A 14,932-nucleotide genomic window follows, 5' to 3' on the forward strand; every position below is an offset into this window, starting at 1 on the left:
TCCCTCTCACTCTATCTGAACAAAAAATGTTCTCAGGTGAGGATAAAAAAAAAATAGCTACACATTCTTCTTATGTTAATAAAATGCTCAGAATGATTGGGAACATTGATTCATTCATTTGACCAATGTTTATTGGGTGCTGTATTGGAGATGCTTCATGGAACGTGTATTGTAAACAGAGTGAGATGGGGGACTTCCCTGTTGGGGCCTCAGTCCTGGACTGCAGCAGGAGCACTGACCTGGCCCTGCTGGAAGCTGTCCAGTTAGATGACAGCTGTGTCCCTCAGCCCCAAGGCCAGAGCCTAGTCCAAGGTAGCCGGCCCCAGGTGGGAGAAATGTCATTCAAGTTTCATGTTTTATTTTAAAAATTCATGCAGATTTTATATTTTACTTTATAGTATTTATAGCTAAATAATCACATAAAACTAAATTATTTTTTCTTAAAAGAAAGAAAGAAAAGCCAATAGCCCTGGTTGGGTCGCTCAGTTGGTTAGAGCATTGTGCCAGTGTGCCAAAGTTGCGGGTTCAATGCCCAGTCAGGGCACATATAAGAATCAACCAATGAATGCATAAATAAGTGGAACAACAGATCAGCCCACCCTCACATTCCTCTTCCCCTCTCTCTCACACAAATCAATAAATAAAAATTTTTTAAAAAGCCCTGGCCGGTTTGGCTCAGCGGTTAGAGCGTCGGCCTGCGGTCCTGAGAGACCCGGGTTCGGTTCCCGCTAAGGGCATGTGCCTCGGTTGCAGTTTGTCCCCGGCCCCGGTTGGTTGTGCGGGTGGCAGCCACTCGATGTGTCCCTTTCACGTCGATGTTTCTCTCTCTCTCTCTCTGTTCCTCCCCCCCCCCCCCCCCCCCACTCTACCTGAACAAAAAATGGAAAAATGTCCTCCGGTGAGGATAAAAAAAAAAAAAAAAATTAAAAAAAAAAAAAGAAGAAGCCGGTAAACACATAGTCTTTATCCTCAAGAAACCAATATAATTTAATAAGTATCTGTTTTGGACCACAGAATAAATATGTACAAATAGTTTTTGGTATTCCTTGCTAATACTGTTAAAAATTACATTCTCTTGGACTCATGTAGTTGACCTCGCTCCTTTAGATTCGTTCTGTAGGTTGTGAGGTAAATACTTTCACTCTCCTAATGGAGTTGTGGTTTGTTGATATGTTTTACGTGGTAGGGCCATGAAACATTTCATCTTATGAAGGAAATAGTGCGTGAGTGCACACACGCACAGGGGCGTGCACACCCGCACAGGGACATGCACACACACTCTCTCTCTCAACCCATTTGAAAACATGAGGGCAAAGAGCGCAGAGGTCTTTTGTTCACTGATCTCTCCCAAATGTCAGACATAGGATAAGCACTCAGGAACTATTTGTTGAATGAATGAGTCACTTGAAACATTTGTAGAGAGGAGAACCCTATTATTTTGTATATGACTAATTATCCTGTATGAAAATCAGACTAGATCAGAGGAGGAAGTAGCAAGTGAGGTGACCCCTGGAAGACTTTTGAATAAGGTTCTGCCAAGGAAGCCAGTAAAGACGGCCCTTCACTAATAGAAAACCGAATCGTTGCAGTGTGTGTTTCATTTTGTGACCTAGCAACATTTGCACAGTGATGTCGTCTTGAAAGAGAAGATACGTTTCTGCTAAGAATAATGGCAGCTCACGGTGGGAGTTGCTTTCAAAGACCGGTGGTAATCTGTCAGTCGAGAAAATTAGACGAGAAAGCAAGGTGAACTTGGCAGTTCTGTCTTCTGTAGAGAACTCGGCCGGCCCGTCAGGTGTGAAAACACCTGACACCGCCACACTTGAGCGGGGCATGAAGGCTAAAGGCAGAGCTGTTTGTTTTGGTTTGAACAGCTTAGGAAGCAGGCTCCTTCTGTGTTCCATTGAAGCAGTTTCCCCTGCAACCGGCCCACCCTTCCCCCGTCTTCCCACTCGTTCTGTTTCCAGTGGTGGCGGTTGCCTCTGGGGAAGTTATTTCTAGGATGGGAGATGTTTGAAGTGCTGCCCGGTCTCTCCAGCCTAGGTTTACAGAAAAGACTCCTGCTCGGGGGACCCGTGTGCATTGGAGGGAACCACAGTCCACAGTGGAGCAGTGAGTGTGTGTAGCCGGTGTGACAGGCAGACACTCTCCTAATCATGGAGATGGGTGGATCTGGGACAGTGGCGCTTGTGAGACTTTAAAATGGGGCTGTCCTTTGCTTCTGCCCAGGAAGGGACCCCTCAGGAGACTTGACCGAGGCCCTGCTGAGCGTGTCTCCTGCTATTGGCCTCATGTCGGTCTTGCTTTTCTTTGATGAGGTTTGGTTGCGTTTATTTAAAAATCCAAAGTAAGGGAAGAGAGTGTTCATTTCTCCCTCACCCACAGGGGATCCACATCTGGGCGGTTCAGTGCTGGGGCGGTGGTGCTCTCCAGCTCACCTGGCCACCGTGTGGTTAGGTCCTGTCCTCGTGTTTCGGGATGGCAAATCCCAAATTCCCGGTGACAGGATGGGGGCGCAAACCGAAGAAAGGAGCAAAGGGCAAGCTTGCTGTTTGATTTGGTGACTAATGAGTGAAGGCTGAACTTCCCAGTACGTAAATCGAAAGATTCTTTACAGGCTCAGCTGTGCAGATGGGTCACCAGGACAGATGTGCATAGACCTCTGTGATCGACACCTGTCAAAGCCCACGGTGGTGCTACAAGCAACCAAGGCATTTTGTCTGCTTTCCTGGCCACACCCGTGACACGTTTTGGCCTCTGCCAGCGAGAGGAGTGATTCATCACAGTGAGAGTTTTTGTAACACTTTTGTATGGCCAGTGGCTTCAGGGGAGGCGAGAAAATCTGCCCAGCCACTCCCGTTTGCTTTCCCGGCCTCTTCCCCCGTCTGTGAGGCTTTCTGGTAGGGCCACAGTTTCACGAGAGAAGGATGCGCACAGCATAAAGGCAGGTTGTCCTCATGCGGGACACTTATTCCGGACGTGCCATCCTCAGCTACTTCTCTTCTACTTTTAGTCATTCTTTGGTGATCTTTCTCGCTTCCTTTAGTCCAGTGCTAGGAGCCGCTCCGTGCTGGCCTGGTGCTTGTGGGATTCCAGTGTTGTGCACTTCACTCCTGTGTCTCTTGGCAGAGAACTGGGGACACTCTGGTCCAGCTCTGCGCCAGGTCCAGAGACGGGAGTGACTCACTTTTCCTAGACCAAGAGCTTATTAGCAGTTAATTATCCTGCCTCCCAGTCTGGGGCTTTTAGAGAAACATCAGTCAGTGCTGATAACTTTTTTAGATATGTGTAGGGTCACACCCACCAGGAAGCTGTATTTTGGTGGGTTTTCTTCTGCCCCAAAAGGTTCTTGGATAATGCTGCACACTTTGAAGTGAGCGTCATGTATCTCCTAAGAAAGACTCCGTCTTCTATGTGGCACCCACGCACAGATGCCCTTGGAGTGTGTATATAAAAAGATTTATTGGGTAAAGTAGCTGAAGGCCATTAGGTTTTATTCCAAGAACGAAAAAACAGCGTGCCTCCATTACAAATTGATTAGATATAGACTTTGAATCACAGAAGAGACAGACATCAGGGTTTGAAGAGAAACTCTTATTAGTGGCACCCCTGGAATCTGCTTAGGTTCAATCAATAAATGAACTAACAGGTGCAGAGGTCGTTTGAAAAGGACGTGGATTCCATGTATGACATGGATTTATTGGTGAAACTAAATTAGATGCTGTGATGCTGATTCTCCCTGGCCTTGGCAGAGGCTAACCCAGCGGGAATGGAAAGCACCTTCAGGCCCTCTGGGAGCTAACTAATCTTTGAGTTTTTCTTTGTCCTGATAATCTTTTTCTTAATTTATGGGAATTGAGGAAACTGTGTTGGGGATTGAGTTTTTATTACCAAAGGCCCAGCATTTTTGGTATAGCGTCATTTCCATGGAGAGACAAGGTGCCAGCCAAGCACATTTCTTTAATAGTGATGGAAAGTCCGACCGGTGTGGCTCAGCAGTTGAGCGTCGACCCATGCACCAAGAGGCTGCTGGTTCGATTCCCGGTCAGGACACATGCCCAGGTTGTGGGCCTGATCCCCAAGTGGGAAGCATGCAGGAAGCAGCCATTCAGTGTTCTCTCTCATTGATGTTTCTATCTCTCTCTCCCGCTCCCTTCCTCTCTCTCTAAAATGAATAAAGGGAAAAGAAAATTAAAAGAACAGTAGCGAGGGGAACACCTTGCTAGTGCAGGAACTCGCATCCCTCGTTCTTCAGCATCACCCCCTTCCTGCCATCGGCCCTGCTGTGCACTTGGACTGAAAGTGATCGAGGAACCGAACACAAGCAATGCACTGACCTGAATCACTCAGTTTCTTTCTAGTAAATTAATCTTAGGTTGTATCGTGGATAAGACACTGTGAAAACAGCTCATTTGGCTTGACAGCATTCCCGTAAAGGTTTAACAAGTAATTGCCTGCTATCGGCATGTCTAGACAGCTGCATTTTAATTATGTGTCCTCCCTGAAAGGTGGAAATCATGAAAGTGATTCTGAAAATAGCAAAACACCTTAAGCAATTCACATAGATTTAACGTATTGATAGACAGGTGAGTATTCAGCTACGACCCACTTCAATAGGATCTTCGGGGAAATGGTTAGTAGGCCTGCGGAGCAGAGGCCTGACCATCTGAAAAGCCAATTTGGTTGACAGTGGCATGTTATTGGGAAAGGCAGCCACAGCTGAATTCTGTGTAAAGCACAGTAGTGACCAGTGTCCTCATACAAATTAGTTAAGCCATCAATTTTGGTGGAATAAACTGAAAGGGGTTTTGCCTTCCAAAAATAATAGAAACTACAGATTTTTTAAAAATGTGTTACTTGCCCTGGCCGGTTTGGCTCAGTGGTTAGAGCGTCCGCCTGCGGTCTGGAGAGGCCCGGGTTCGGTTCCCGCTAAGGGCACGTACCTCAGTTGCAGTTTGTCCCCGGCCCTGGTTGGTCGTGCGGGTGGCAGCCACTCGATGTGTCCCTTTCACGTTGATGTTTCCCTCTCTCTCTCTCTCTCTCCCTCTCTCTCCCTCCCACTCTGTCTGTACAAAAAATGGAAAAATGTCCTCGGATGAGGATTAAAAAAAAAAATGTGTTACTTGCCTTCCCAGGTTTTAGCCGGTATAATTTATTGTATTCCATAGTCTTTCTTTTTTTTTTTTTTATCAACATTTTTTTTTCTTGGCAGGTTCATATAAGTACCACCGGGTTAATTGTGACCCCACCCCCAAGCAGCCCGGTGACAACTGGCCCCTCGTTCACATTCCCGTCAGATGTCCCCTACACAGCTGCTCTTGGAGTGAGTATAGTGTCTCCCGTCGCTGCTTCCCTCTTGGGTATGGGTCCCATCAGTCTGGCATACCCCACCTCCTAACTCCTGCAGTTTAATGGCACTCGTTTGGATGTGTCTCTTATCTTTTACCTATTATCTCTGTTACGCTTACAAAAAAATGAGAAAGTCTCTTACCTGCAGCCTGCAAACAACTTTAACCCAAGGATCAGTGGCCTGAAACTATTAGAAGACCTCTGTACAATACGTTTAATTTTCATGAAAGTTCATCCTGGTGTCCTGAAGGCTTAACCTTTATTTCTTTTGAGTTTCTAGACCGTGCTTACTTCTTACAAAAACAGGTGAATAGAAATACCGAGAAAGCTGGGAGCCCCTCAGGCTAAATGGTTTTCTTCAGTCACCTAAGTCGATTTCAGATCTCTACCCTGACGCTTCACCTTCTAGTTTCCTGTCTTCTGTTGGTATAACCGTAGCCATGGCTGCCCAGAGGTCCCTGCTACCTCTGAAGGGCCCTCAGATTATGTTGATGTTCTTTCTGCAAACATAACACGTGCAGACACCATCTAAACACTTAATTGCTTTAAAACATCCTAACAGGGAAAATTAATAGGAAGAATGAGGGCAGCCAAGGGAGGTAGATACAAAGAAGAAGAACACGCTGGAGAGAAAATTAAAAGGGAAGAATCAAGCCCATGCAACCTCAGGTAGCAGAAGCACAATAGTTAAATCCCTGTTTCCTAAAATTACATGCTATTGAACTACAAAGAACCAGCAATTGTGAGACATTTCTCATCCAGGCCAATGCGGTGGCTTATCCTTTCGGATGATTTCTTTCGGTGCTGAGTTGAATGAAGATAGAAGAGATCGCTAAATCAGATGTCCCCAGTGGACCCCACCACTATAAATTACTTTACCAAATCTCACCTGGTTGTGATGCCTTCAGAGAAATGGGGTGGCCCGGTGATGGGGGCATAAACCTGGGTTGGAAGCCCGGTTAAGCCACTTACTTGTTATATGACCATAAAAAGTTACTCAGCCTCTTTAAGCCTCTGCATCCTTACCTGTAAAATACGACTCATAGTACCTGCTTCGGAGAGGTAGCACTATGCCTAGGACGTAGAGAGAGGTGACTGTTGTTGACCTTGTTACTGGCCTCGACTGAGGACTCTTTCGAAGTGGGTCTGTGACATGTGTCTCTGGTTTGCTTTAAGAATATCTTGGAGGACCGGGTTCATTTTGTTACGGTTTTCTTTGCTCTATGTACCAGGAATAGTGAGGTTTCTAAGCAGCTGGTTTGTTTTTAGGTTGTGGATTTTATATGTGTTGTGAAGATTATTTATCCCTCTGCTGGAATGCCTAGAACCAAATTGGTACCCTTCTCTAGCTGGGATCTCACGTTATTAGTCAAAATGTTGGCTCCATCTAGTTTTATTGTCCTTATTTTCCCTCTGCCTCCATTTTCCTCTTGTATATTTGTCTTGATACATTTAGAAATCATTGTAGACTGACTTTGAAACGAGGTGGGATGTGAATAAATGCAATTATTACCTAGCTTGACTTAGACTTTTGAAAATGTTTTATAGAGTTAAGTATGTTCTTGTATTTAAATGGAAATTAATAATGTTCTCATTATGCCCTGGCTGGGTGGCTTGGTTGGTTGGAGTGTTGTGTCCCATACACCAAAAGGTTGTAGTCTTGATTCCGGTCAGAGTACATACCTAGTTTGTGGGTTCAATCCCCCGCTGGGTTGTGTACAGGAGACAGCCAATCAATGTTTCTCTCTCACATCATTGTTTCTCTCTCTCTTTCTCTCCCTCATATCAAGGAAAAAATAATAATATTCTGGTTAAAGATTAAAGTGTTGTTTTTTTATGTTCCCAGAATGATAATAGCTTCCTTGGTTGTACCCATGTTGGTGTGGGAGGGTGAGTAGCACTGATACATCTGGGGAGAAGACAAGATTCAGGTGACTTACGGACCTGTGGTTGCCCTGAGATTCAGGTGCCGCTGGGTATTTGGTAGGAGCTGACCATCCTGTGCTCTCAGCCCGGAGAAGACTGTCCTTCCTTCCCTTCCCCCACCGCACTTTCCGCCAGTTAGTGTTCCCATCCCTAGACGACTACTTCACATGGTAAAATCCTAACTTGATTTCTTAAAGGGAAAAAACCCCAACTTTCCTCATCTTAGAAAAATTAATTAGCGGAAAAGACATCGAGCTGGCTGAGTTTCACCCCTTGTGGCCTAACAACTTTACGACATAGTAAATGGCCCATCGCTGGTGGCTGGAGGCGCACTCCAGGGCAAATCAATGGGACCAGCCACGAGAGAGCAGAGATATACAAAAATTAATTTGCAGTCAACGATTTTGTCCTTGGATTACCTAAGAAAGCTTGCATGTTAAGCAAGAGGAAGGTTTATTAAATGGTGTGTCTACTGTGCCAATTTCACTTAATGAAAAACAAATTATAAACAGACATATCTGTCATCCCAGGAGATGTCTCGATCTCAAAGTCCCTGGTAGGTTGGCAGAAGTGTTTTGCATTTAATATGTTAGGTTTAAGTGGAAAAAACTCCCAGTAGCATGTGCCCTCTGCGTCTCTCATTAATCATGGCCGGCGTCCTTTCGGAAGTGTGACGTGTTTCCCAAGACTTTGAGCAGCTGTGCAGCCTGGGAGGAAGGGAGCCATGCTTTTCATGGGTGGATTTATAGGCAATAAATGCCCCCCTGGACTGGAGCATGAGAGTTCTCTTTTGTACTCTTTATGAATTGGGACTTTTTAATCTTTTATGCCAAATGAAGTTATGAGCATATTGTCTCATACATCTCACATGGAACAGTTAAAATGTCAAATATCTCATCTTAGGAACAAACTGTTATTACATCTCTCTAATTCAGACATCAGTCTATTAATAGTAGTGAGGGATTTTTCCGACTAATTATTTTTATATTATTTTTTTTTCTTTATTGATTTTTAGAGAGAAAGGAAGGGAGAGAAAGAGAAACATTGATGAGGGAGAACATTGACTGGCTGCCTCCTGCATGCCCCTCATTGGGGATCAGACCCACAACCTGGGCATGTGCCCCCACCTGGAATCGAACCGGTGACCTCTTGATGCATGGGTCAATGCTCAACCACTGAGCCACATCAACCTGGCCCGACTAATTTTTTGAAGGGAGGAGGATGAAGATCTTAGTCTTGTATCATCTGTACAGCGGTAGGAGAACTTTTGAAACAAGTGATTCATAGTTGCTGATCCTCTCTGCCAGCTAAGGTGTGTTCAGCTACAAGATGTCACAGGGTACCCAGGTCAATAAAGGCCAAATATAGCCCACAGCCAACTTATAAACAGATTGCATTCCCAAAATGTGTGACCCTAACTGTTTTTTATTTTAGACACACACACGCACGCACACATTGTTTGAAGAAACAGAATTCAATGATGTCAGGTTCTCAGAATAGCCAGCATGTAAATAATTCATTATAGCCCACGGCAGAGGCTAACAGAACTCACTGCAGTGTGCAGGAGCAGGGAAGGCCTCTGGAGGTGGAAGGATGGGCCTACCTTCTGTGGGAGTTTGAGAGGAAGAAGGAGAACCTTTGGAATTGGCAGGAGTTCCGAAAATGGGGTGAGGAGTAGGATATGGCCCCTCAGGGGCGGAGGCCTTTTGACCCATCGCACATTTGTTCTAAAGGGGTGGAGGCACAGTATGTTTTCTCATTCGTGAAACATCCATTGCGGGTGTGTTCTGTCTGCAGAGCAAGGTGCCGGTGGCACAGATGAGGCAGGCCCCCCTGACTCCCCAGTCTTGGGAACCACAACAGCGCTTGGCTTCAGTTTTGCTCCAGGGCAGTCGGAAGGGCCTCACACCTGAACCTGTTCTAATTATAATTCCATGTCACAGATCCACCTATTAAGGTATAGAGACCTTGTGTAATTTATACAAAGTCAATTAACTAGCATAGGTATCTCTTCTTACAAATCCACTGTGCAAAAATACATATACAGTTTATGAGCGAAATTCCTTTCCCGAAGAGATTTTTTTTTCCTAAATGACCACATTCTTGCCCTGGCCAGTTTGGCTCAGCAGTTAGAGCAGCAGCCCTCGGACCAAAGAGTTTTGGGTTCGATTCCAGTCAAGGGCATGTACCTCAGTTGGAGTTCGGCTCCTGGGCCTGTTTGGGGTTGTGTGGGAGGCAGCCAATCGATGTTTCTCTCTCACATTGATGTTTCTCTCTTCCTCCCTCCTACTCTATCTGAAAATAAGTGGAAAAATATCCTCGAGTGAGGATTTAAAAAATAAATCAATAAAAATGACCACATTCTTAATTCCATCTTCCCCTTTAGACATCATCTTCTAAGCATCCATTTCTAGCATTTTTATTCATTTATTTATTTATTTATAAATATGTTTTTTAATTAATTTTTTTAGAGAGAGAGAAACATCGATGTGAGAGAGAAACATCAATCGACTGCCTCCTGCTTGCCCCCTGCTGCGGATCTAACCCGCAACCCAGGCATGTGCCCTGACCAGGAATCGAACCAGGACCTCTCAGTCCATGGGATAACGCTCAGTCCACTGAGCCACCCCAGCGGGGCCATTTTTAAAATACATTCTTTAGCCCTGGCCGGTTTGGCTCAGCGGTTAGAGCGTCAGCCTGCGGTCCTGAGAGACCCGGGTTCGGTTCCCGCTAAGGGCGCGTACCTCAGTTGCAATTTGTCCCCGGCCCTGGTCGGTTGTGCGGGTGGCAACCGCTCGATGTGTTCCTTTCACATCGATGTTTCTCTCTCTCTCTGTTCCTCTCTCTCCCTCCCACTCTACCTGAACAAAAAATGGAAAAATGTCCTCGGGTGAGGATAAAAAAAAAAAAAAGAAAAAAAAAATATATATATATATATTCTTTAATTTTTTCCTTTTTCTTCACAGTTGTACCCACAGTTGACTGGCTTAATTACAATGAGCATCCACCTAAGACAAAAGACTCCCTTTTTTTCCATCTTTATCTTAATTTTATTGGATGCTGACACCTAACTTATATTTTTTAATCACTAGTATCTGCACTTTCACTCTTCTACTTCCTACTCATTATTATAAAAAATAAGGCAAAACACTCAAATAATTGCACAAACACTGCCTTGTGCAGGTGGCGATGCTGCTGAAATGGCTGGCACTGTTCACTGGAGGGGGCCGAACCCCGCGGCAGCTCCACCAACTCATCCTCGGCCAGTGCACATGCGCCCAGGACACACAGGCTGTTCAGAGAGTCAATGTGCAGGGTTGAAGTGGGTTGATTGGAAATCAGATTTAGAGAGAAACGATGATAGGATTGGGGGATATTAGTGGCATTTGCCCAGGGGATTCAGAAATGCCCAAAGTCTGTTCTTCAGTTATTTTTTTGTTTTGGGTGGTGTGTGAGGGAGATGCACACATAAGGGACCGCTGGAAAGAAAAGGAACCTTTCGTTGTCTGTTGAACTTGTACCTAAAGTTCTGGGGCAAAGCACTGTACTGATAAGCTGGCCTGTAGTCCCTGGCCCCGACTTAAGCCTCTATGTTCATTGCAGCATCATTTACCATAGCCAAGACTTGGAACCAGCCAAAGTGCCCATCAGTAGCTGAGTAGATAAAAATGGAATACTGCTCGACCATAAAAAATGAAGGAAATCTTACTTTTTGGGACCTAAGAGAGTATTATGCTAAGTGAAATAAGCCAGTCAGCCCTGGCCAGTTTGGCTCAGCGGTTAGAGCGTCGGCCTGCGGTACAGAGAGACCCGGGTTCGGTTCCCGCTAAGGGCACGTACCTCGGTTGCAGTTTGTCCCCGGCCCTGGTTGGTCGTGCGGGTGGCAACCACTCGATGTGTCCCTTCACATCGATGTTTCTCTCTCTCTCTCTCTTCCTCTCTCTCCCTCCCGCTCTGTCTGAACAAAAAAATGCAAAATTGTCCTCTGGTGAGGATAAAAAAAAAAAAAAAAAAAAAGAAATAAGCCAGTCAGAGAGACAGTTACCATATGATTTCACTTATGTGTGGCATCTAAAGAACTAAATAAACAAAATAGAAACAGACTCATAGCTATAGAGAACAGACTGACAGCTGTCAGAGGGACGGGGTATTGGGGGACTGGGTGAAAAGGTGAAGGGATAAAGCAAAAAAAAAAAACACCTCATAGACACAGACGACAGTATGGTGATCACCAGAGGGAAAAGGGGGTGGGGGACAGAAGAGGGTAAAGGAGGGATAATGGTGCTGGAAGGAGATTTGACTCGGGGTGGTGAACACATAATACAACATACAGATGATATATTACAGAATTGGACACCTGAAACCTATATAATTATATTAACCAATGTCAACCCAATAAATACAATAAAAATAAAAACATAAAAAATAAAGAAAATTTTTAAAATATTTCTTTTAATGGGGGTTAGAATTTACAGTATGGCCCTGGCCAGTTTGTCTCAGCGGTTAAAGCCCCGACCTGCGGACCAGAGTCCTGGGTTCAATTCTGACCAAGGGCATGTACCTTGGTTGCGGTTCATCCTCAGTTGGTGTCGTGCGGGTGGCAACCAATCAATGTCTCTCTCTCACATCAATGTTTCTCTCTCTCACTCTCTCTCCCACTCAGTCTGAAGATAAATATAAAAATATCCTCAGGTAAGGACTTAAATATAAAATAAAAAATAAAGAAAGAAAGAATTTACAGTATGAAGCAAGAAAACAGGGAAGAGATATAATTTAATGACTTAATTGCAAATATCAGGATTTTGATCCCGGGTCTTACTTATTTCAGTGTCAGTCCTGGTGCCTGGTGAGAATGCCTTCCTCGCTGACGTTTCGAACCCTAGCTGTAGTTAGCTCACTGGCCAGGTGGTTTTACTGGTTGCTGTGTACATTAAACCCAAAGAAAAACCAAACTAACCTTGTCCTTAGCCAAATATAGTTCTAACCACTATCTGGGCTGGAATGAGGAGAGAGCACCAGAGACAAGGTGCCTCACACCTCCTTACTGAACTTTTCACTCACAGGGTCCAGTAGCAGGTGTGGCCTGTCAGTGGCCTGGACTCCAGTCCTCTCTGAGAGGGGGCCCTTCTTTCCTGGCGTTCACTCTAGCAAAGGGGGGAAATCGAGCACTGCCTTAGAAGGCGGAGCCAGGGTTAGAAACAAAGTCCATGTTTCTACCATGTAAAGCTGCCTCTTCTTTCAAGATCAGAGGGTCGTGGAAGGGAGCCTGGACACACTAAAGCAGACCAGTTTACATTAGCTGACCACTGAGTCCTGTTTTGGAGCTAAGTGTTATTCAGAAATAGTCACTCTTGCCTCAAATTATTCCCACATACTGGTAAACGGAAGGTCGGACTCTGCAGAACCACAAGCAGGAAGCTCCTTTTTTAATGAGTATCAGAATAACATCCAGTTTTCTACATCAGTATTTCTGTGGCCTGGGCCAAGTAATGGACAACTTCACCTTGACAGTCCAGACTTGCTGCATTCCCATAAAGCTACAAGCGATGAGCACTTTTTAAGCGCTTATTCAATTAGGCATGCAGCATCTAGTGAACATGGCATTTAAGTATGGTATGTTCTGTACAACGTATTGTTAGCAAAATGTCACCCGTGCTTCTAGCGGGGCCACAGATGTTTTGCTTCTTTGCTGCTGGTGGACAGTGCATGTTGGCCTCTGGAGCCGTGCCAGCCTGGGCTGTGAAGTAACAGGGAGGTCCCCAGGTCAGCTCTGGGTGAGGGCAAAGCCGCTGCTTGCTCTAGAAGTTTCAGGGCTTGCAGGATAGCGAACTGCCTGAAACACAGTGCACGGTGGATTACCTTTTGAACTTCCACATCACCAGATTATTTCAGTTTAGGTTGTTTATAAAGCAACCCACAGAGCTTCCTAGCCTGTCACAGCCCTGGACTCACGAGAGCCCTATCATTTTACCGACTCCGCAGGGCTGAGCAACATCCAGGAATCTGATTTTAATCAGACTTTCTCTCTTGGTCTTTGTCTGTGTGCTTATATACCCACGAATACACATGCACACACATGTGCACATTTCCCCAGTGACAGGTAACCCAGCATTGGGGGAAAAGGCTGCCCAATTTTCTTAAGATTGTTTCCAGCACAACCTGTGGGATCTTTCAGAATATCCTCTTTTATCCCTATTTCAGATGCCTACTACTTACTGTTTGTAATAGCAGACTGGTACATGAAACATTTGTTTACTGTATTTGCTAACTAAGTCACAAGAGGTGACCTTTTTTTTTCTTTACACTTTGTTAACAAAATATGACTTTTTTTTTTTTTTTTGTACAGATAGAGTGGGAGGGAGAGAAAGGAAGGAGAGAGAGAGAGAAACATCGACGTGAAGGGACACATCGAGTAGCTGCCACCCGCACGACCAACCAGGGCCGGGGACAAACTGCAACCGAAGTACGTGCCCTTAGCGGGAACCGAACCCGGGTCTCTCCGGACCGCAGACCGACGCTCTAACCGCTGAGCCAAACTGGCCAGGGCAAAATATGACATATTTGTATCAGGAGGTCTATAGATGTCCTTGCCTCCTTCTTCTTAGGACCCATTTAATACAGCCTCTGTATTAATACATTAAAATACAACAGGCAGTTTTAATTTCCTTTCCTTTTGAAAATGGAATTCCAGCCCTGGCTGGTTTGGCTCAGCGGTTAGAGCATCGGCCTGTGGACCAGAGAGACCCAGGTTCAGTTCCCGCTAAGGACACGTACCTCCATTGCCGTTTGTCCCCAGCCCCGGTTGGGGTCATGTGGGTGGCAACCAGTCAATGTGTCTCTCTCACATCGATATTTCTCTCTCTCTTCCTCCCTCTCTCCCTCCCACTGTATCTGAAAATAAATGCAAAAATGTTCTCAGGTGAGGATCAAAGAAATGGAATTCCACGGAGAGTGTGAAGCGGGGCGTTTGGTGGCTGCCTCGGTGTTAGGTTGAGTAATTTCCAGGTTACTGGGCTCCGGGTGAGCACGTGCCGATAGTCTTCTGCCTTTCCGCAGCCACGCTGTTTGGAGAGCGGGCTCAGGAAGACTTAAATGGAGGTCAGTTCAGTGGTCATTTTACCGTCTCTGTGTATCACTCGGTGTGCAGTGTAGACCTGGTATCTCACCTGTCGAGACACTGGTGTGTTATTGCCCGTGAACTGCTCGGGTCTGCTGCTGCGTGTCTCACCACGGATTCGCTTTACTTCCCTCGACTTTGTCCCGTGACCTTCCGTTGGTGAAGGTTTCCAAGGCCCTGAGCCCAAGTCGGTGCACGTGTCAAAGCCGTAACACGTCTCAGTGCTGCTGTGCTTGGGTGGGGACCGCGGAGCCCGCCCGTGCAGTTCCCGCGCGCTGCGCCTGCCTTGGCCACCGCTCTGCGGGCAGCTCCTCGCCTCGTCCGTTTCTGCGCTGGCTGTTCAGCTGCAGCTGCCCTGTGGGGAAACCGTTCCAGCAAGTCCCATCGCAAAGACATTACACGGCTGTGTCAGACAGTTGCCACCTGTGTCTAGAAATTTGAAATGTTCATTAGGCTTGTGGAACTAGGAACATTAATACACAGATGAAGTCAGTGTTGGTGAAATTCAAATTTTTATTCCAAAAAGTAGACATAAAATGA

General features: G+C 45.7%; 1 protein-coding gene across 1 annotated transcript in view; it reads left to right on the forward strand.

Moving 5' to 3' along the window:
- The window catches only part of SH3RF1 (SH3 domain containing ring finger 1), a 166,165-nt gene that overhangs the window by 124,393 nt on the left and 26,840 nt on the right, over positions 1–14,932 (forward strand). Inside the window, exon 6 of the mRNA XM_036240139.1 lies at positions 5,213–5,323. Within this exon, the coding sequence (XP_036096032.1) occupies positions 5,213–5,323 (111 nt within the window). The remainder of the gene's footprint in view (positions 1–5,212; positions 5,324–14,932) is intronic.

This window comes from Molossus molossus, unplaced genomic scaffold (assembly GCF_014108415.1).
Source record: "Molossus molossus isolate mMolMol1 unplaced genomic scaffold, mMolMol1.p scaffold_m16_p_4, whole genome shotgun sequence".
In the NCBI taxonomy this organism is placed as follows: domain Eukaryota; kingdom Metazoa; phylum Chordata; class Mammalia; order Chiroptera; family Molossidae; genus Molossus; species Molossus molossus.